Genomic DNA, 23,715 nt, shown 5'->3' with positions numbered 1-23,715 from the left:
GACAGTTAGCGAAGAGCTAATGTGGTGCAGGGAGAGGAGAGCTGGAAGACAGCACTGTCCCTGGCATGCTATAGGTCTCCTGTAGTTAGGCTCACTTAAAAGATATGTCTGATAATGGGGTGCTCCTTACTTAGCCCCATAGTTCAATTCAATCAAGAGAGTATGTTATAATGCTGGAGTATACAAACATTCATTCACATATTAAGAAACATTTTTACACCTATAGTATCCACGTCATGAAATGCAGACCATGTCAGTGTGGATAAATGCAGTACACAGACAGACAACAGTGTTAGGCTAGGAACCTGGGACTTTGGGCTTCTGATGTGTGATTTTGGGCAAGTTATGCAATATACAGAAACATAACCTTGCATTTCTCTGTAGTGCCACAAGTGAGATGGTGTTTTTCAGTAGTGTGTAAAGTGTGTTTATGTTTGTGTCAATGTATGATTCATCTGTGTCACGTACTGACAAGAGTGCACATTTAGGGTCTTTTGTATCTGTGGTGTCTAATGCTTAGTTGTTTGTATGTACAGCCTTCATGTCTTACGCATATATGACTCCATGACCACTTGCGTGTGGGTTTCCTGATATATGTAAAACCAAGTGTGTACGTTGAGAATGAAAATGTGTTATGTTAACTGTGCACTCTCTTGTTCAGGAACACCAGGTGGATGGTGATCTTCTGTTGAAGCTGACAGACACCGATCTAAGAGAAGATCTAGGCATGACATCAAGCATCACTCGAAAAAGGTGAGCGTGTTTCCCAAATCCTGGAATGGCCTGGTAGTGTTGGTGTATCTGTCCACCAGTTTCTGATCTGATTGTCCCGCCACAATATCAGCCTCCCTGCCTCCGATTCTACAGTGTAGGTACATTGTTAGTGCATCATCAGCCCTCCTGCCTCTGATCCCAAAGAGTTCTTGTGGTGTCAGTCTATACTCAGCCCTCATGCTTCTGATCCCAGAGGATCTTTATAAAATCAGTGTAGCCTCAGTTCTCATGTTTTCCAGCGTAGACTTCCTATAGTGTCACTATGCCTGCAACCTCCTTATTTGAGAGTGCGCCTGTAATTAAAGTGTATCCCCTTAACTCCATTCTCGGTTCCCATAACTTGAGAGTTATCAGTGTATCACCAGTCCTAATGCCTATGGTCCAGGAGTATATTTTTTGTTATCATTGTACAATCAGTCCTCCTGTCTCTGTATCATAAGGTATATTTGCGTTGCCAATGCACCACCCGTCCTTCTATGTCTGACCCAACAGAGTATTTATATTTTTAGTGTATGATCAGCTTCCCAGTCTTTGATCCTAAAGTATATTTGTATTGTCAGCGTATTATCTTCTTTCGTGTGTTTCATTCCAGAGGGTATTTGTCAATGTATCATCGGCCCGCCTGTCTCTGATCCTACAGTGGATGTGTATTGTAAATGCATCATCTGTCCTTTTGTTTCTGATCCTAGAGTGTAATTATATTGTCAGTGTGTAATCAGCTTACCCGTCTCTGATCCAAGAGTGTGTTTTTGTTGTCAACCTATCATCTTTCCTCATGTCTTTAATTCTAGAGGGTGTTTGCAGTGTCAGTGTATAACAGGCCCTCCTGTCTCTAATCCTAGACTGGATTTGTATTGAGCTGTGCCATCAGTTTTCCTGTGTCTGAATATAAAATGTTTTTGTGGTGTCTATCTATTATATCACCTGTTTCTGATCATAGACCACTGATAGTTTCCTGTATAGAGTGCATCTGTCCTTATATCCTGTTCATCCCTGAGTAGGGTGTATTTGCTGTGGCAGTGTATCATCTGTCCTGCTTTTACGGAGCTTAGAGTGTACCTTTGTTGTCAGTGTATCATCTACCATATGTCTCAACTCATCCGGTTCATTACCTGTCCTCCTGTTTCTGAGCCTAGGGTGTATAAGAAATGTCATTGTCTCATCAGTGCTTCTATTTGGATTTTTAATGGCTTATGATTTGTCAGTATATCATCATTCCCCCTTTTCTCTGTTGTTAGATCTTCTATAATGCTGGTGTTTCATCAGCTCTCTAGTCTCTTATGTTATAGAACACATGTGGTATTTAGCAGTCATAACATATGGGTTTTGTACCGGGCATATATTGAGCCCTTTGAGTAATAGATCTGGCGATCTTTTAATAAACAGTCCTACATATGTTTACATAGACCGTTATCAGAAAGTGCATTTATTGATCAATAGGCCAGCATCTGTCACTTTATTTACCAATCGTCATGTTTCACCTTATTTACCAATCGGCATGTTTCGAACAAGGTGTTGATTTGTATCTTGTCTTGATTGGTATCAGTAAATGTATTGAGCAATAGATCTATACTGGTGTCTCAGAATATGAGTTAACACCTACGTACGTTGTTGTGTCAATTGACTGGCCTGTCTTTCACAGTATAGTGATCAATAGCTTTCTGTTAATTTACTGGGTAAGTTAATGCATCTGCCAGTATTTCAATCAATGGGATCCCTGTCTCAGAATACTGACTGAAAGTTCTGTTTCTTTCAGCATATTGATGCTAGGTGAAAACCCCACAATACTGTTAGATCTATGCCATTCAGCATGTTGATTAATATGACTGCAAAAGTAGCAGCACCCATCTATATCACCATATTGTGGTAGATATGCCTATGTCTATTTTTGTAGTAATTGGTCCTTATCTGTCTTCCATTGGTTGTTGAGAAAGTTACTATTTGTATTGATCACTAGCTTGGTGTTTGCCAGCACATTGTGTGTTTGACCTCTGTTTGGAGACATGTTTATCAGATGATTTTTACCTCTCAAAGTGTACTTCAGTAAACTTGTGTCTGTCAACATCTTTAATCAATGGGCCTGTAGCTGATAGTGTGTTCATATTTCAAAAGACAGTGGTCCCAAACTTCAATATCAATTTAAAAACGGAGATACAAATAGACCAAAATTGGAATCTTTGTTCACTGTCCAGCCGGACATATTTTAATAATAAATATAAACAAATGTGGCAAAATATCTTACAATTTCCAAGTGGGACACAAGCCTGTGTTCAGCTGCCACATATACACAACCAAAAAACAAACAAACAAATACAATGCGAGGCAAATGTCTGTCAATTGAACCAAAAATGTATAGAACAGACAATTAGTTGAGTACACTTTCTGTGATTTCAAAATAGAGAAATATACAAATCATCAGGTGTAAGAGTGTCGACGACGTTTCGATCCTTATTTAATACAGGACCATCATCAGGACATATCAATGCATGCCTTTACTCTGGTTGTATTGCACTCTCCTAACATTATTTGAGGGAGGGTGACTAGCTCTCATCTAATGTGGGCTTCTAAAATTTATTACCAGGATTGCAGAGCAGTATCGGTGGCCTTAGTATCGCGCTCCAATAGATTAGGGAAGCAGCTCCAAAGGAGGGGAGTCTTTTACGTCTTTATACGTTTTACCGGCGGGGAAACAATCATTCAGTATACCTTCCACCCACGTATTTACTTTGTTGCTATCCGGTCATAAATCGGAAATAAAGTCTGGAGCACCCGTAATAGGGGGTCTGATGAAGCCGGCGAGATAATACTCAAGTCACTCCCCTCCTTTGGAGCTGCTTCCCTAATCTATTGGAGCGCGATACTAAGGCCACCGATACTGCTCTGCAATCCTGGTAATAAATTTTAGAAGCCCACATTAGATGAGAGCTAGTCACCCTCCCTCAAATAATGTTAGGAGAGTGCAATACAACCAGAGTAAAGGCATGCATTGATATGTCCTGATTTAAATAAGGATCGAAACGTCGTCGACACTCTTACACCTGATGATTTGTATATTTCTCTATTTTGAAATCACAGAAAGTGTACTCAACTAATTGTCTGTTCTATACATTTTTGGTTCAATTGACAGACATTTGCCTTGCCTTGTATTTGTTTGTTTGTTTTTTGGTTGTGTATATGTGGCAGCTGGACACAGGCTTGTGTCCCACTTGGAAATTGTAAGATATTTTGCCACATTTGTTTATATTTATTATTAAAATATGTCCGGCTGGACAGTGAACAAAGATTCCAATTTTGGTCTATTTGTATCTCCGTTTTTAAATTGATATTGAAGTTTGGGACCACTGTCTTTTGAAATATTGTATACTCCCAAGGTCCCAAGCCTATCGCTACTTTGGGTTCCCCTTGTTATATATAGTAGTGTGTTCATAGACACAGCTGTGCTGACAGTGTGTTAAATTGTATTATATTCAGCATGTTGGTTAATTGCTGTTTAGTTGTCCACATATTCATCAATACGTCTGTATCTATTAATGGATTGATCCTTAGGCCTCTATCTGAAAGTTATTTTGTGTATCTGTGATTGTAATTTATCAATGTTCCAGCTTATCCTGGTTTATGTCCCAGGTTTCTCCGGGATCTTACAGAGTTGAAGTCCTTTGCTAACTACTCGACCTGTGACAGAAGTAACCTTGCAGACTGGCTGGGCAGTATTGACCCCAAGTTTCGACAGTACACCTACAATCTCGTGAACTGCGGCATTGACCGGAACTTCCTGCATCGTGTCACCGAACAGCAATTAGAGGAGGATTGCAGGGTAGAGGTCGGATTCCACCGGGTGCGCATACTGTCTGCAGCAAGAGGTAGGTGGAAAGGCATTGGTAAAAGAGGTAGGTGGAAAGGCATTGGTCAAAAATTACCCTCACTCTAGACTTTTCCAAAAAGCTACATGGGCAAAAAACTTCACATATAGTATGGTTAAACATATAATGAGGGGTTCATGATACCAGTGTTGTTATGTTGGATATTCCGCTGTTAAGGAGGGAGGTGTATGACTGAGTCATTTGGCTGCAGTAAAAAGTGTGTGCCCTCAGGTTGAGTTAATTAAACAGTATTGTTCTCAAGTCTACATTAATTGTGAAGCATTGCTCCTCTTGTTATTGAACTCTGTAGGATTATTTGCCAGTCTTCATGAGTGGTTCACCATTGGTCTTCAGTTTTTTACGTTCTAAATGATATTCTCCAATCTTTTTATCTTGTGGAGACCTTCAACCTTCATTAATTTTGCATCACAGGTCTTGAATTTTTATGAGCTTTGTATCGTGGAGTTATGTATCTTTGATCTCCATATGATGTTTTGTGTAGCGTTGGTATCTGGTCTTTTTGAACAGTGTAACATTAAAATTCAACCACTTTGAACTTTATATATTGACTTCAATCTTGGTGGGTTGGGCAGAATTGGTCTCCAATCTTACTATTGTGTGTTTTTCATACTGGCTCATACTGGGCAGGCACTTGATAGGGGCAATTTCATTTGTTTGAAGGAGGAGTGTATTCATTCAACACACTTCTCAATCATTACATTCATCACTATATAGATATGATTAATATATTTGTCTTCAGAGCTCATCAATGGCCCTCAGGCACAATGAGTTTTCGATCTGCATTTAAAGGACTCACGTGGCAATCCTGGACAGGAAAAATATGTATCACAACTGCGGTAGGAGACTTCTGATTCATAGACCCATTGGCCATGAGGTGCATGCCACACCATGTCAAACGTTTCCATTGGCAGACCCCTAGCAGTTGCCCCACCTATAAATGAGGTGAAGAAATCATGGGTTTGATGGAGCAGGAGCTCTGTCAGTTTACGAAGTGGCTTCAAGTCAGCCAAACTTTACATGACCCCTAGTTCTATTGAGATGTGTTCTGTTGTGCTGAGCCGGTCTATAGACGTAATCATTTGTGTAGCTTTAGTAAACAGTGTTCTTGAGAGATGTAGCATTGGACTTGTCCCTTTTTGAGTTTTGCACCATCACAATCTGTAGTCCTGGTAAGCTGTGCAGCATAGAGCTTTAGTCTTGCTGTGGTGCACTGTGTTAGTCTTTGGTAATTTGGCAGCATTGTGTCCTGGTCATACTGAGCTGTTTTTCTAAGCTGTTTTTCCATGCTGTACAGTTCTGATGAGTTTTGTAGCACTCTTCTCCAATTGAGGTGAGTTGTACAGCATTAGTTTCAATTTGTGGTCAGCTGTGCAGTGTTGGCATCAGGTCTTTGTGTATTGGTGTACTGCAGCATTGGTGAGTATAGCAGCATAGCTCTGAGGTCTTGGTCGTGTGTGCAATATGGTAAACAACCTTTACAACTAAACTTTTACAACGCACTACCATTACAACGCGGTCATTACAACGCAAACCATTACAACGCATTGCGCTGGGGGGCGCTCTAGGATAGGGAATACGTTTAATTTACTATCCAACACCTTCCCTAGTGTCCACGGGGACTGGAGTTGGAATAGTAAATTAAACTATTCACTATCCAACACCCAAAAGCACTATGCGTTGTAATGGATTGCGATGTAAAAACCGCGTTGTAAAGGCAGGCGTTGTAATAGCCTGCGTTGTAACGTCATACAACCGTGCAATATTAGTAGTAGATTACATCTATTGTACAGCTGTGTAGTGTAGTCTTCTGTCTTCATGAGATACGCTGAATTGGTTGACAACTTTTTTTACACTATGATTACTCCTCTTTGCCTTTTCTTATTTTACTTTCCTCAATTCTGCTTGAACCATTACTATGTTAAAATGGAGGCGCATTGCCTGTGGTTCCATCTGACCCACCAAGGGGTGGACTTTAGAACCCACATCTCCACAGGCATATCGTTCAGATGTTGGATTCTCCTGTGGCAGACAAAGGTTCCAGCCAGTGCTAATGGTTATGGTAGTTATATTATTGTATACAAGTAAAGGTGCATAACATTTAGTCATTTAGTCACAAACAGTATGGCTCTGAAGTAATCTAGCATTGTATCTGATTTGTTACTCCTTTTGCTGCTTATGTCCTCACAGAGATGCTGCACTCTCCCTTACCAATGAGCATCGGGAAGTCCAGCGCCGAGGGTCCTGATGTATTCATTAGCTACCGACGCAACACAGGATCCCAGCTGGCAAGGTGAGCCTACTAAATGGTTGAGAATTCAATGTGCAGTCAGAAGTAGAACGGTGGGCTTAGGAAACCATCACATGATGTAATCAATTTTATTAATCTAGACCTGTATGTACATACCAGAGTTTTTATTTTTGGAAGTGCACCGCACATATCCAATGGTAAATTAAATTAGGCATGTGTGAGCATGGTGACATACTATGAGTGGCCTAGAAGGCAGAAGTTTGGAAATCCACTAAGTTTCTCTGTGTGAGAGCTTTAACCACCAAAATGAAAAGCCGGCTGTAGCATAACTCTGCCCATATATTGAAATGCTGCGTAAGAATTTCTTGGTCAATTAGTGCAAATGGGCCCTCATTTAGAGGTTTGGCTGAAGGGGTACTCTGTGACAAAGGTGCATTTTGTCCCGTCCACAGTATTGCAAGTACATTTTGGCCTGTGGCACTTGAAATGTGTCTGAAAGGATATTCAGCACATTTTGAGAAAGTATCCCATCTGCCAAGTTCTAAATAAGGCCCTTATTCTGGTGATAAGCATACCAGTAGTTGAAGAAGCTATCCAGTAATTGATAAAGACCTAGATGCTTTACCAAAAATGGAAGCCTGTCCAACAGTTGATGGTGCATCAGTGTCCGACCTTACCATAGCCATTCCAGATGTATAAGGGATAGTTATGATTAATAGACTCACTGGGAAATATTTTGAGCTAGCAATAGTGCATTAAATAATACTACCCATTATTAAGTTGGAAAAAAATGTTACAGCCTCTTTTCAGTGTCTGGTAGTAAATGTTAGACATAGCCATAACAAAGCTAAAAAAAATGCTACCATATTGTCTGCCTAAAAGGGACAAGAACTATGGGTCCGAACTACCAGATGCACTTCTGCCCAGTAAGTTGCCACCTACTCAATGATTAATTCTGGGATATTTAAACTTATGATTTCAAGACAGTCGATTCACAGGTAGCCTGAAGGAGCTTGAATTTAAACAATCAGTCGAATGTTCCCACTCATTATCCTTTCAATTCCAGGCCTCAAAAGTGTCAACACAAGAACTGTACTGGTCTGCTCTAGGGGTGGGCGGTAAACTCTGCTCCGCTGGCAGAGTTCACAAAGCTTGCCCACTCCGCACTCCGCTTGGAGTTCAGCAAAAACTCTGCCAACCGCTGTGGAGTTCGTCTCATACGTGGCTCGACAATATTAAGTAAATGAGCGAGGAAAAACAAGTGCTAGACCCCCTCCTGGCAAGATTTATCAATTCAGGTGGTCCTGGCAGGATGCAATCGCTTGCATTGAGAAAATTGCCGCTTATGTTGTGAAAGTTGCTGCTCGAGTAGAAAATTTACTCGCGCAGCAGAATGAAGCAGCATCCTCTGGTGCGTCGCGTGCTGCTGTTCTCACTGACTTTACAGTATGGGACAGGCTCCTGGCGCTAAAAATCAGCGTGTGCAGCACGATGGACTGGAATTATACCGCTTGCAGAACTCTACATAATCTCACTGAGTTTTTAGGTAACTCAGCGGAATTCCGCGGTAGGTAAAACTCCACAAGTTCAGGGCACCCTTTGTTTGCTTGCAGTGCTATATTTTTGAAAATTTAGCCCTCTGTGTCTGTAATGACTGTTACACCACAGAAAACAAGTAGATTTTCACAATAAAATTCTGACTGCAGTAAGGCTAGGAGAGAATGATGACTCCCCAATTTAATGCAGAGAAAATCTTAATTTATTTAATGACAACAGAGGGTAACATTATGCAATAAGCTTTTATTGCTTCCCCAACATGCAGCCCGGTAAAGAAAAGTAATATATCATAAACATTGGAATGTTCATGAAGGAGTATACGTATTAAGTGCACAAGGACATATTCCTCTTTTAGCTGCAAACACACAAGAAACGGACAGACACCTTTTGCTGTGAACACACAAGAAAAGGACCATCCATCTTGCTAATTCTTGTTGAATCCTACAAGCCATTATCTAAAAAAGGAAAGGAAATTGCATAGTAAATGCATTCCAAACAGACAAAGTTTCAATGAATAATGTCCATCATCAATATAGAGTACAATTTGTTAAACATTTTTTATTCAAAATGCACAGACTTAAGAAAGACCACCCACTCACTTTAGAACAAACCTACCTTCCAGGGTGAGGGGGGTGGGATAATGTTAGCTTCCATTATCTTCAATGAAATCAAGATTCCCTCTGCATATAAATTGGAGAATCTTCATTTCATTACAAGACTGGAGGCTACTATTATGCATGTTGAAAGCCATCTAAAGTTATATTACTAATATGCTCTAGTGGTCTTAAATAAAATTTCGCAAAGGTGTTTGCATTCAACCAGTCAGCTGTTTTAAGAATTTCAGGCAAGCATCCACCTGCCCAAAAGACCTAACTAGTCATTGCCCTTCTAGATGAGTGGGCTCTTAATCTTGAGAAGTCTATACTCCCCTCAATCATAACTGTGCATATCTATCTGGCTAGTATTGCTTTTGAAACTGGTTTACAGGGTGTCACATAGGATAGGAAAAGTTAATTAACATCATGCAATCTGAATTTCAAGAACTAACTTTCATATTCCTTCATACATCTCACCACACATCATTTTTCACTGTCATGGAAAAAGGAGTAGAATACAGAATCCGATATGATTGTAGTTCTTTTCCATATATCAAAGCGTATACCTTCAGCAGAATAAAATCTGTTGGATAACTTTAGGGCTTTGATATCAGACACTCTTTTAAAGGAAATTAAGCAAAGCAAAGTAGCCAATTTCATAGATATCTCTTTAAGAGAAGGGTAAGTATTGTTTTCCCAAGAGCTAAAATGTTTGAAAATCAGATTGACAACCCACATGGAATCATACTGTGCTTTTGGGGGTCGTTTTAGTCTCACGCCCTTCATTACTCTTTTTATTAGAGGGTTGCTACCAATCGCTACATTTTTGTCTAGGACATGACCAGAAGAGATTGCAGATCTATTACAATTGATTGTTCTATCACAATGACAAGAATCAAAAACCTATGCAAAGTAATTGGCAATCTGCTGTACAGGGACTTCCACAGGATCCAAATCCCTTTCCACGCACCAACTACGCCATTTTTTCCAAACCTCTTTATATCTTTTCCTTGTTCCTAGGGCCCACGATATTTAATCCCCTGAAATTCTCCAAGTAGGAAGGTTCCTCTCCCCTTCTAATACCAAAGGATGTTCCTGTCTGTCTGGCCCTTGTAGAAGGCCCATTGATATCGGGACCAGATGTGGGCTATCTACAGCAACTTCCATCACTTCAGTGAATCAGGCTTGTGATTTTTTAAAAGGAGTTATAAGGATAGTACTGCTGGACTCTAGTATAACTTTCCACAGTATCCTCAGAATCATGGTCAAGGGGGAAAAGCATATCCTCTGTTCTTGCCCCAGTACTTAAGAAAGGCATCTTCAGCTGCTGCTCTTGGATCTGGTCTCTACCTAAAGTATGTTGGCACTTAGAAGGTTAGTCTGCTTGCAAATAAATCTATCTGAATGTGCTTCTAAAGATCTTTTATCAGGGAAAAAACCTCTGGTTGTAACATCCAATCACTGGTTTCTCTGAGTAACCTGGAGTTCCAATCCGCCCTTACATTCTTAAGCCCTGGAATAAATTCCGTCTTAGTAGCACAATCTTGTGTTCCCAGCAAAAATACCAAATTTGTTTCGCTAAGTCTGACACATTTTGGACTTCGTGACCCTTTCAATTTATATATGATACTGCTAAGAAACAGTCTAGACGAATCAGTGTGTTTGAATTTCTTAGAAGATTCTTGAAACTCCTAAGGGCATTCAGGTCTGCCAACATTTCCAGGCAATTTATGTGGAGTGATTGTTCCTTTAGGTACCATCTTTCCCCTGTTTCTAAGTTGCCTATCTGAGCTCCCCCGTCTCAGTTGCTCGCATCTGATTCTAGGACGAAATCTGGGACATTCTAGATAATGGCTGTGCCATTCCATGCTTCGAGGTTTTTTAGCCACCAAACCAGGTTCTCCAGTGCATCTAGGGATAGGGTTATTGAATCCCCATATCATAAACATTTCCTTAGCCTTAACGCTTTCAACCTCTGTAGTGAAGTGGACCCGGAGAGATGGCTTGAATGGAAGATAATAAGAGTCCCAAAACTCTTTACAGATCCCTGAGTAGTAACAAATCTTTGGATAAGACCACTCTCACATCTTTTTTTATCTTTACCACCTTTTTGTGTGGGAGGACTAGTTGGGAAACAATGGAGTCCAGTTGAAAACCCAGAAATGCAATATTTTGTGTAGGACTCATGACAGACTTCTCCGTATTTATTGCAAACCCTATGCTTTCTACGAGTTCTGTGGCCCAGGATAGATGCCTTACAAGCTCCAATCTGTCCTGTCACATGATGAGTGCGTCATCTAGGTATATAATCAGATGGACTCCTCTTTCCCTGAGGTAACTGACTACCGGGCAAAGCACTTTGGTGAAACACCATGGGGCTGAGGACAGTCCAAAGGGTAGACAACGAAATTGGTAGAGCATGCCCCTCCAAGCTCAGCTCAGATATTTCTGGCTGTCTTCGTCCATGGGTATTGTGAAGTAGGCATCCTTGAGGTCCAATTTTTACTAGCCAAACCTGGCTCGCAAAATGCCTCTCAAGAGACTGACAAATCCCTCTGTATTTTGAAGCTCAGGTCAACGCTCCTTCGTCTAGCCTTTGGGTCACCTCCTGGTCTTTGAGGGTCATCTTTTCTATGTCTAAAACTAACTCTCTGGGTTTTGTTGATATGGGTACTTCCAACAATTCATTTTGAAACCTCCAAGCGTTTCCAACACCTAAGGGCCCTGAGGTATTCTTTCCAATTCTGAACAAACAGTTTTAGTCTCCCCTACATTTATGGTAGAAGAAGTAATCTTGATCAGCTTGATATCCTTGGTTTGAGGATCTGGTTCTTCCCCACAGTTTCTTGTTTTTCTCCCTTTTTGGGGGTAGATGTTTGAGTTCCGGCTGCAGCTCCTTCCGTAGCTAGGGAAACCTCTATGTTTTTGTGGGTGGAGCTGGGACCTAGATGATACGTGGCTGACAGCCAGTCCCCTCCTGTCGGCCCGTCCAGAAAGGGTGTGAGCCAAAGACTCTGTGCATAATAGTTTGCACCTCGCTGAAAGTAGGATAGGTGGAAACGTATTTTCCCAGTTCATTTCCTAAATTATCTCAGAAGAGGAGGCACTTAGTGTCACCCATGTGTTATCTGGATGATAAATCTGCTAGTTTAGGTTTCATCCTCATGAGGACTGCCTTTCGTCTCTCCATGATTTGGTTGGCATTGGTGTTGCCTAGCATGCATAAGGAGGTCAGTATTAAAAGGGGTGTTTTCTTACCCTCTTGCATCTTTGGCCATGTTTAGGATGTGTTTGAGTGGACCCAGTATGTACAGGAGTTCATCCTCACATTGCTTAAGACATTTTTTATACGCTTTCTTGGATCTTTTACGAACTTAAATAAACAGTTATCAGTTTCGGGTCCAAGCTAGGTGTGTTACACATCTTCTCTCCAGTTGAGGGTCTTGGGCACTCGTTTATTAGTAGATTGTGATTTTCTCTGTATAGGGGTTTTCTTACCCAGTAAGTTATGTATTTGTTAACATGATCCATTAGCCACCACTCTGCACTATGCAGGTGCCTAATTGTAGTGAGGTTGAACATCTCATCCCTGAAGGGGTCTTTCATTTCTTGAGGAGTAAAGGGTTGTTCTACATCCTCCTGTAGATCCTCTAAGGTATCATATATGTCTTGTGGGTCCAAAATGAACTAACCCATATCCATCTCATCATACAATGTATTCTCTGCCGATGAAGTGAAACTACCTCTAGAATCTTTTGTGTCAAGAAGGTCACTCTTTTCCATCATGCAGCTATGGGCAACTTTTCTATGTGCCCCGTTTAGGTGGCCAGCTTCTCTTGTGCTGCTAAGAGCAAAATTCTCTATTGTAGTGTGGGGGCTACCAGTGTTTCCTCTTTTTGGGAAACCATCCCCCCATTCTGGAGGTGAGAGGTAGTGGGGGACTCTCCATCTGAGAGCGAAAAGGTATTCTCCTCTACAGGGGAACCCATCTTCCTCTTATTTAGTGCAGCATCCACCGCCTCTCTTACAGAGGATCTTAATTCCTCCTCTAAGAATTTTTTAATACTATTCCCAAGAGCTCAGGAGCTGCTTGGTTCTGGGGACTGGTACACTCCATTTTTTCTCGATTCTTTTTTCTTATTGTTTATTAACAATCTTATTAATATTAAAATTATATTAATATTTTTCACTCTCAGATGGGAAGTCCAGTATATAGTATATATATATATATATATATATATATATATATATATATATATATATATATATATATATATATATATATATATATATATATATATATATATATATACACATATATATGTAAAATAATTTGAGTCAAGCTACTCACAATGCTCACGATTGTTATTGTTTGTATTGGTTTGGTCGAAATTGCCAGTAGGTGGGTGTAAAGCACCATTTATTTATCTTTTATAGATTTGATTTGATTTTTGGTTTTGTGTAGCGCTTGAATGCCCAGAGGCGTCTTGGCGCTGCTGCTGACTAGTGCGGTGCTGCACAAAGAATAGCTGATAATGATTAATGGCGTGTAAACAGCCAGGTTTTTTTTTGCTTTTGAAAAATCAGGAATTCTGAACATTTCGTTATCGACAGAGGTAGGCCGTTCCAGAGTGTAGCTGCTTTCAGTAGAAAACACCTACCACCCCAGGCAGTACGTTTTGCTCTGGGGGGGATAGTAGCATTGCATCTGAGGATCACAGCTTTCTGCTTTGGGAATACCAGGTCAACTTTCCGCGACAATAGCTCGGTCCTGAGTTATGCAGTGCTTTATAGGTTATACATAATGTCTTAAATTCTAGACGTTTTGCTATGGGTAGCCAATGCAGATTTACCAGTGTTTAGGTTGCTGACCTTTGTTTGGGAATTCCCACAAGAAATCGGGCTGCTGCGTTTTGTAGAGTTTGACGATTTTGTGAAGACTTTTTTCGGATACCAATCAAAAGAGCATTTCTATAGTCCAACTTGGTCAGGATCAGGAAGGTGACAACTGTTTTTGAAGTTTGTTCAGAATAAATGGACACATTTTCTTTATTAGTTTTAGCGAATAAAATACGGAAGAAGAGAGTGCTTTAACTTGGTAGTCAAAGTGGAGCTTATCACAAAGATAACTCCCAGGTTTCTTCCTTTCTGAACTGGCGTTGGTAAGGATCCCGTATTCAGGGTCCACCAGATTTGCGACCAGAAAGATCTGTTGTTCCTGAAAAGTAGCATCTCTGTTTCTCCGGTATTTACATTTAGGCAATTTGTTTTCATACAGTAATCGATTTGAACCATGCAGGAGTTAACTCTATGACCCACTTTTTCCTGATCTTTGGAGATTGACAATATAAGCGAGTGAATCTTCAATCGATAACTGGTTGCACAGCAACTACTTACTTTTCACAATTAATCTAAGGAAACAATTTTTTATCAATAGCTCTTTATGTTTAGAACCTAGCATTTTAATGACATGCTCACAATCTACATAAATTCATTGTGTACATTCTCATGAATTAATTGCAAAACAGTCTGTCATGTAAACAAAATATTATCCTAATAAACAGCTTAAACGTCTGTAACATCAGTTGGCTAATGCATTTCGGGATTAAACAATCCCTTCTTCAGGGACTTTAAATATTGTTGCGGACAACGTGCTCAGTTCAGTGCGCCCAAACGAAACTGTGTTCCCTCCTTTACGGGTATCTTTGATAACAACACTTCCCATCCAAATCTTCAGCGTTAGAGTTCGACCGCTGCAACTAACCATCAAATGAGGTGAAGAAATTACCTAACAATGCGTCTGTGCCTCTACGTGAATTTTTTGCTTTGGATATTGACACCACAATTTGTGTGTCATCGGCCTAGGACACAACCGAGAACTCTTGGGACTTCATCCGTTTGACCAGTGGGGCGACATATACATTAAAGAGGGTGGGGCTTAGTGCAGAGCCCTGTTGCACCCCACATGACAACTGCAGCCCGGGGCTACATGGTTTCTTCTGTTCGTTAGAAAACCTTTCAGTGTAGTAACGGGCAATGCCTCTTATTCCCAACTCCATAAGTCGGTTGATCAGAATAGTATGGTTAACCGTGTCAAAGGCCGCCAAGAGATCGAGTAAGATCAGGACGGGTTGATTGCCTCTATCCAATGGCCAACTGATTTCTTCAGAGGCTGCAAGCAAGGCTGTTTCTGTGCTATGAGCCTTTTTAAAGCTGTTTTGGGAGGGATACAGCAAATTGTTGCTGTCGATGCAGGCCACCAGTTCATTAATTAATGCTTTTCAAGTAGTTTGGCTGGGAAAGGGAGTCTTGAGATATGCCTATACCTACTGGGTTCCTGGGGTTCAAGATTGCTTTTTTTCATTATGGGGAGGATGGACGCTGCCTTCCTTAGGAGAAACAAACCTGAACCTCCAGTATTGACTCAGGTCAGTGCAGCCGTTGCAGCTCGAGCAAGGAACTGTGATTAAGATTACGCACTTAGTTATGAAAGTGGGCATCAACAAAAAGTAAAGATTGTCTCCGTTCTCCTATTATTGACGTTTGAGTGCGGCATCAAAAGGCATAATGGTATTTTGTTCGGGGGAATCTTGTCCGCCATTGTCTCGTTACCATGTAAACTGGGTAAGGCTTTGCTTGTTCTTCAAATATTAAGTTACAACAGACGAGTGTGGAGGAAGCGATGGCACTTGAGGAAAGCAGTTGCGTCCTTGCTTTTCAAAATGCATGGTAGTTTATTTTTTTAATCTGTTACTTAGCACTTGCCAATGTCAGCAGTAGCCAGAAACTAGCGTTTAACATTTACAGATCATTTCCCCAAATAATAAGGGTATTGGTACCTACCTGAGCCAACCATAAATTGGATGGTGAGCGAATTCCTAACATGAATTAATTCTGACAATCTATTGTAAAAGGCGATCTGTTTTTCACAAATATATTAAACTCAAGTCTCACAATCTGTTTTTTGGCAAAAATATTAGAAGTTAAGAATGACATGGTAATCATGCTTTTGGTAGATTTGCAACAGTTATAAAGCAGGTCCACAACTGGAACACGTTACCCCGCGGGAAAGAATCCCTAACCTGCTGCCGCTTACAAGTGGCATCCACATGAGGAGTTATCCGCTCCCCCATTGCTGCTTCATAAATCCTGCGGAGCTTGTCGCTACTCGAAGATGACAATTGCGTCTATATACTAATGAGCGTGTTTACTTATCACTGATGTAAATCCCTGAAGTGAGTGAAGCTATCTAGGACCTCTAGGAGCTCACAACAAGGTTCAATTTTATCCGCATTTAACCATCCTGAAACTTATTACCAGAGTCTCGGGCCCTGCCGGGTCAGAATTATCACCGGCGGAGCGACTTCCCATTCATGTAACTGTCCAATACAGCCCTGAGGAGTCGCGGAAAGACTATTCCATGTGCGGCGAAACACGTGTCGGCTGGCTTGTTTGAGAAATTAAAAGAGACGGAACTGTTGACACATCATACAAGACATCTTTGTGTTGTTTCTGTTAGCTTTGCTCTGTTACATATATGTGTCAACACTGACACACCTCTTCCACTTGTTTGTTGTGTGCATAGGGTATCTTGTTATAATTTGTATAGTGTGTTGGTTGTTTTCCATCACACAATTGGGGGGTTGTAGGGCTTATCCCCTCACCCAGTTGCACCAACCGTACCTGTTATGTTTCTTACAATTTGCGTCGACATTTAGCAGAGCGCCCAGCTACTACCCTGAAGATAAAAACCCTTTCGCGAACACATAAGAAGATGTATATACTTATCTTGTTGAGGAGCAGCTACTAAAAGAGGAAGATGTCCTTGTGCACTGAATACTCATACTGCTTCATGAACATTCCAATGTTTATGATGTATTAATGTTCTTTAAAGGGCTGCATATTGGGGCAGCAATAAAAGCTTATTGCATAATGGTAGCCGCCTGTCTCGTAATGAAATTTAATAATCTGCCATATTTAAGACATTTCTGATGCTGGGCCATGTGTGTGTCACCTGATGGACCACTATTACTGGGTTCTAACCTCCTTTCATGGTAATTGTGGCCCTCAGATGCAAGGACGAATAAAAAACAAAATCAACAGAATCTAAATGACTAGTCCTTGGCTATTTAAAAAAAATCAAAAAGCTAAACCCTAAAGGGTGCAGCAAGCCTGGCCAACAATAAAAATGCAGATGAAAAGACCCTTTCATCATTAACCCCTCCAATGCTGGTGACGAACCCCAGCCGTCACGCCCCGCGGTAGGCGTGTGCTGATGACGGCTGGGGTTCGTCACGGCCCCGCCCTGTTCCTTTGTTTACAGCACATGGGGGGAATCGCGGCCGCAGCGAAGGGGTTAAAGGCAATTAGGACAGAATACACAGTTGCTATGCAAGATGCAAAGCAGGAGGCATTCATTGTGTGAGTTATTGAAAAAGAAAAAGAGGCAGTAGCCAACCCAGTTGCTAGACGTAAAGACCCTGCCACCACACCACAAAAATAGTGTCAAATTATGTAAAACATTATTGAGGAAAACAATGTGAGGTTCCCAACAGAGGAAAAAAGTAACATAAATAATAAATCAGAGCATGGTATAGGGTATCAATGGATTCTCACATAGGCATGTTAGTTCATAATTAGTTAGGAAGACCGTAAAAAAGCCTATACCGCATGCCCTTAACTTAATGATTCATAGTCATTAAGTCACATAACTCTAAGCTAGCTAACATGATAGCTCAGTTCATGAATGAATGGGTTAGGAGTAGCTACAGATTGTATGCTGACAACAACTTTGCTAGAGCTTTTATTTAAAAAATAAAATTTAGACCCATCAGAACCCAAATTTGACAGGCCAGTTTTCAACATCCCCTTCCTGCAGAGAGCTCTTGCGAAGACCGCAACAATAAAAGTACAGGAATATTTGTAACATGCTCACAGGCTGTGGCCATTAGGCTTTAGACCAAGCGGAAGAACTGAAAAGACACAGTTGGATGTGTAAAGCTCCATTCATAAGACTACCCATCCGCTATGCAATGCTTTCTCTATTGCACAGACTGGAGTGGGAATAGTAAATGTTTCCCCTCCTGAGTCCAAACCTTTCCCTACTGTTGCACAACTGGAATGGTAATATAACATTTTACCTCTCCGCAATCCAGCACTTTCCGTAATGTTGCACAGACTGGAGTGGGAATAGTAATTTGTACCCCTCCTGAGTCCAACGCTTTCCCTACCGTTGCACCAACTGGAGTGGGAATAGTAAATTTTACCCCTCTGCAATCCAACAGTTTCCCCGACTGACTGTAGTGGGAATGATACATTTTAGGGCTCCTGAGTCCAACGATTTCCCTACTGTTGCAAAGGTTTGAGTGGGAATAGTATATGTATTGTTCCTACAATATTATAATTCTGTTTATTTAGTTTAGATTTATATTATTATGATGATTATGTGTATTTAAGATTATATTATTTTATTTAATGTTTGTAATATGTAATATAGTTTTAGTTAAATTACATTTTTTATTTACTTTACTTTTTTTATGTGTAATTAAATTGATATGTTTTTGTTAATTTGTAATTTATTGTGTTTATATATATACATATATAATTAGATATATGTATATATGTATACATACATTTATATAGTTATTTGTTATTTATTTAAAGTATACAACAAATTAGTAACTTGCAACATAAATTATTATTTTAATAATAGTTTTAAATTATATATGTTTAAATAAGCATACAAATATATACAAGTTTTTTTATAGGTATAAAATCGATATATAAGTGTAACGTATTTAAATATATTTAATTTACATTATATTACTCTTTAATGTTAATATATTTAATGTTTACTATGTTTAAATATATTCATGTTAAAAAAGGAAATTTTTGTGTTCAATATTAGTGTGTAACTATATTCTTTTTTCAATATTTTTGTATTTACATTATAAGTATAGTATAACAATATTTTTATGCTAGATATTTTGTACACAATATTTATTGCCCACAATATTTGTGGTTCGATATTTTGTCTGTAAACCATATCTATATATACCCGCAGATGTAGAGGCACATGCACACGCTTACCCTTGTACACTGACACTCATAGAGGCACACGCTCATGCACACATATTAATGCATATACAAAAAGAACAAAGGACTTTCCTCTCTCTTGGGTAAAAGCGAGTAGATACATTAGATGGATATTGCGATGGTTGGATAGGAGTTGGTGGATTGGATTAGATGAATGGTTGGAGGAATAGATGATTAGATGGGGATGTGATGGGGTGATTTATAAATATAGACAGGCGGATGTATGGCTGAATATGAGTAGGTGAATGGATGGATGTTTAATAGATGGATATAAGATGGATCGATGAAAAGATGTACAGATAAGAGTGGTTGAATGGGTTAGATGCATGGATGGTGGCTAGATGGATAGATCTGTGTATATGAGTAGGTATCCTTCATGTACTATACACTCATATGCATTCATACATCCAGCATATACATTTACAATGCACTCAGTGCACTCTTCATGTATTGTACCACTCACAGGTACATGTACACCCAGCACGTGCACTTATCATGCACACACTGCATGCCTAGGATATTGACGTCTCATGCAGGCAGTGCAGAGTGCTACTGTACCACTTGTAGGCACATATTTATATTTATATGTATATATATATATATATATATATATATATATATATATATATATATATATATATATATATATAGATATAGATATACATTCCAAAGAAGCAAGACACGTTCCTTCCGGGATCCTTTCTCCCTAGTCAGGTGGCGCATAAGATTCGGCAGACCTCTCACAGCCGAAAATGTGTATTAGTCCATGGTTCACTTCAAAGCAAAAAAATGCGCACTCGGAAAGTTTTTCAGCAAATATGGTTTATTTTCAGTTACACGCTACGTGTTTCGACACTCCTTGTGTCTTGATCATACGTTTTTTTGCTTTGAAGCGAACCATGGACTAATATATATATACATATATATATATATATATATATATATATATATATATGTATATATAATTTCCAATCCTGGTTCCTTTCATGCTGAATAAGGAGCTGACACCATGGGATCACGATCAAAGAAAATATGCTTTTATTTCAAACGATCAGCTTGACGCGTTTCGACAGCAGAACCGCCTTGCTCACAACATTTTGACACTGAGTGAGTAAGTGATTTATATTATTTTTTTTAGCTCACCTTCTCCGTTTTCAAAGAGAAATAAGCACTCATGGTTGACGTTTACTCTGGGTCTTTATTCAAGTCAAGTAAAGACCCCGAATAAACGTCACCTGTGAGTGCTTATTTCTCTTTGAAAACGGAGAAGGTGAGCTAAAATTCTTTGCATCTAAGTCACATTACTAGGACACCTGTAGGTTTTGACACTAAGGGGGTCATTAGTATGGCGTTGTGCCTTTCAATGCACAAGGTGACAGGCACCGCGCCCCCCATGTGCACCCCCCAGCCCCAGAGTCCCTGGGGGCCCGCATGCATTGCCGCCACGGAAAGACATGTTCCCGCCCACATTGTAATATGGCTGGCGGTGTCTAACAGACACCACCACCATATTGAACCCTTTTCCGCCCGGTCTTTGCTGCAAGGATGGCGGGCGGATCGCCCCCGCCGGGCCGGCGGTAGTCACTGCCGGCCCGGTGGGGGCGATCCGCCCGCCATCCTTATGGGGCCCTAAGCCTTTTCTACAAAGACAGCCAGACCAGCCTTTGTGTCAAACTTTATTTGAAGCAGGTGGCAACAATTCCCATCCCATTCATCTCAGTGTTCCTGGATACCATGGTAACATATTGGCTTTACCAAAATGTTGCACCATCCTCCTCTACAACCCCGTGCTATCATTATGCACCCTTCATTGGAACCAATTCTGCTATAGTACCAGTGGCTGAAGGCCTTGTACATCTCAGTGATGCAATGGCAGCTATAGTAGCAATGTCTGACGACTTGGTACATCTCAGGGATGCCAGCAGTCCTTCAGCTCTAACCCTCAATGAATTATTTGCAAAATGTTTTGCCCTGGTCAGCACATTTCAGCTTTAGTTAGTAGCTAAGGTTTCTGGCCTAGATATTGAGTAGTTACCAACGAACCTGGACAATGTCATCCAGCCTCTGTTTACCCTAAAACTAGACTATTGTAGTGTCATCTGAGAAGGTTGCAGAAGAACCTTATCAACAAAACCTCAGGTCCTGCAAAATTCAGCTGCAAGTATAATTTCTAGCTCCTACAGATAGGACCACATTAAGCCAATCCCAAAAACTTTCACTGGCTTCCTATCAAAGGGATCCGTATGCACTTTTCTTCCACCTCCTTCCTAAATCCCTCCATGCATTGGTGCCACAGCCCAAAACGTGTTCCATTCACCTTCATGTTCCTGTTATTGGCCTATATCTGCAGATTATCACTTTAAGGCTGTTTAGGTTTTCTGCTACTTATTTTTTTCTATTGCCTGCTCTCAGTGATGTATATGAATTAATGGAAAACGAAAACTGAGAACCACATTGGAAGAAACCAAATCAGGGAAAACCAATGTTAAGGAAAGACAGTTTTAAGGGAATACAAATTAATCAGAAATTAGAGGAAACATTTTAAAGAAAAGACTTGGGTGGAGTTTAGGAGTAGTGATGGATTTTTCGTTTCAGGAATGACTAATGTTTATGGGCAATGGGGAGTTTTTAATGACTATCAGTGGGTGAAGTTCAAGCATAGAAAATAGTTTTTAGGGTTGAGGGATGGTTGGAGTTTAGGCTGGTAAGGGTTTTTTAGGTATCAGTAATGGGTGAACCTAAGAGAAGCAGAAGTGGCACGGCCGGGCCACCCTGAACTCCAGGAAGCTGTTAGTGCGGCCAGGGAAGCAGTGGCGGTCGAGGTAGAGCGACTACGTAGCTTTGACTACAAGGCTTACACACTTCGGGCACACGCTGAGGGTGATAGAGCTGGGACGCTGCTGGCGTGGCTAGCTAACCCCACTAAACGTAGCTCCCCCGTCCTGGCACTAGAGAGGGAAGGGGGTTGCATGATATACACTCAAACTGGAATACTGCGGCGGTTCCACTGCTATTCCGAAACGCTATATAAGAGCGCGTTAGCGGGAGGTGACACTGACATTGATGCCTTCTTGGAGGGGCTGGTTCTCCCAGAGCTGGACCAGGACCAGGCGGATGATCTCGAAAGGGACATAGACCTGGGGGAAATCAGGGGAGCCATTAAGCGGATGGCCCGCAACAAAACGCCGGGATTGGACGGACTGCCCATAGAATTTTATTGTAAATATATGGACTTGCTGGCACCCCGTCTCCAAGCTGTATATAAAAAGGGCTAAGGCGGCGGGTCGTCTGCCCCAATCTATGCGAGAGGCGCTAGTGATCCCCTTGTTGAAGCCGGGGAGAGAGAGCCACAGCACGGCTTCATATAGACCGTTGTCTATGCTGACTACCGATTATAAAATCTTGAGTAATATACTGGCGGCCAGACTGCTACTGCACATGACCGGCCTAATCCACAAGGACCAGTCCGGATTTATCCCTACACGTAACACAACTACGAAAATCAGACGGCTTATAGGACTGTTGGATGGCACCCGTTCAGAGGCACCTAATCCAATGATCCTATCAATAGACATTGAGAAAGCGTTTGACAGCTTGGAGTGGGAGTACTTATATAACATCATGGGACGATTTGGACTAGGAGACGGCTATATCCAATGGACGAAAGTGCTATATGCCTCGGCGGTGGCAATAGTGCGGGTGGGTCCGCTCATCTCCCATCAATATCCGGTGGAGCGCGGAACGAGACAGGGATGCTCTCTGTCCCCCCTCCTGTTCGCGTTAGCGATTGAACCCCTTGCGGCAGTGGCCCGGACAGGGAAATATTATAAGGGTTTAATCAACAGAGAGGGACACCAGTTTATTTCCGTGTACGCGGATGACTTGTTGTTATTCCTTGAGGACGCAAAAGCGGAGATGGATGGGGCGGAGAGGTTACTAATGCACTTTGGTAAACTCTCGGGACTAAAAGTTAACTGGTCCAAAACCTGCTTATTCCCTGTGAGTACACATATACCATACGGCAACAGATATGCTGGAGGGAAATGTGGGCCGGTGCAAGCGAGCGCTGAAGGGTAGTACGGCCTTTTAGGCCACCCTCCCGCTCTCAGTAACGGGCCGAATCTCCTTATTGAAAATGATAGTCCTACTGCGCCTTCTGTATTACTTCCGCACACTACCTGTGTGGATCCCAAGTTCCACCTTCCAACAATTGAAATCACAACTGCTCTCGTTTATATGGGGATCGGGCAGGAGCAGAGTAGCTCTAACAACGCTTACACGTCCGAAAGACGAAGGGGGATTAGCGGTCCCAGATTTCGAACTTTACTATCTAGCTGCCCAGTTGCAACTTTTCACGCAGGAAGTAGCGAGGGTCTTTCGAGGACCCGAGAATGAGAGGAAAGGGGGTACTCCGTGACATATCCTTGCCTATAGAACCCTGCAGCAGCGGCTAACCCTTAGCGACTTGACGCTTGAAGAGAAGACATTCCAGCTTTGCTGGAATCGCTCCCAACGTCGTGCGGGCGTGCGACATCCTTACGCACCTGAGATTCCTCTCGGGATG

The 23,715-nt window shown here is 41.2% G+C and overlaps 1 protein-coding gene across 3 annotated transcripts in view; it reads left to right on the top strand.

Annotated features, from left to right (window-relative positions):
* Positions 1-23,715, top strand: part of SARM1 (sterile alpha and TIR motif containing 1) — a 278,800-nt gene that overhangs the window by 169,199 nt on the left and 85,886 nt on the right. For all 3 annotated transcript variants that reach the window (XM_078680122.1, XM_078680120.1, XM_078680121.1), the window contains 3 exons: positions 662-753; positions 4,399-4,634; positions 6,843-6,945. In XM_078680122.1, the coding sequence (XP_078536248.1) occupies positions 662-753; positions 4,399-4,634; positions 6,843-6,945 (431 nt within the window). The remainder of the gene's footprint in view (positions 1-661; positions 754-4,398; positions 4,635-6,842; positions 6,946-23,715) is intronic.

The sequence above is a fragment of the Lissotriton helveticus genome, chromosome 3_1 (assembly GCF_964261635.1).
Source record: "Lissotriton helveticus chromosome 3_1, aLisHel1.1, whole genome shotgun sequence".
NCBI classification, from domain to species: domain Eukaryota; kingdom Metazoa; phylum Chordata; class Amphibia; order Caudata; family Salamandridae; genus Lissotriton; species Lissotriton helveticus.
The sequence above is the reverse complement of the archived record's forward strand: the minus strand, read 5'-3'. Positions and strand labels throughout refer to the sequence as shown.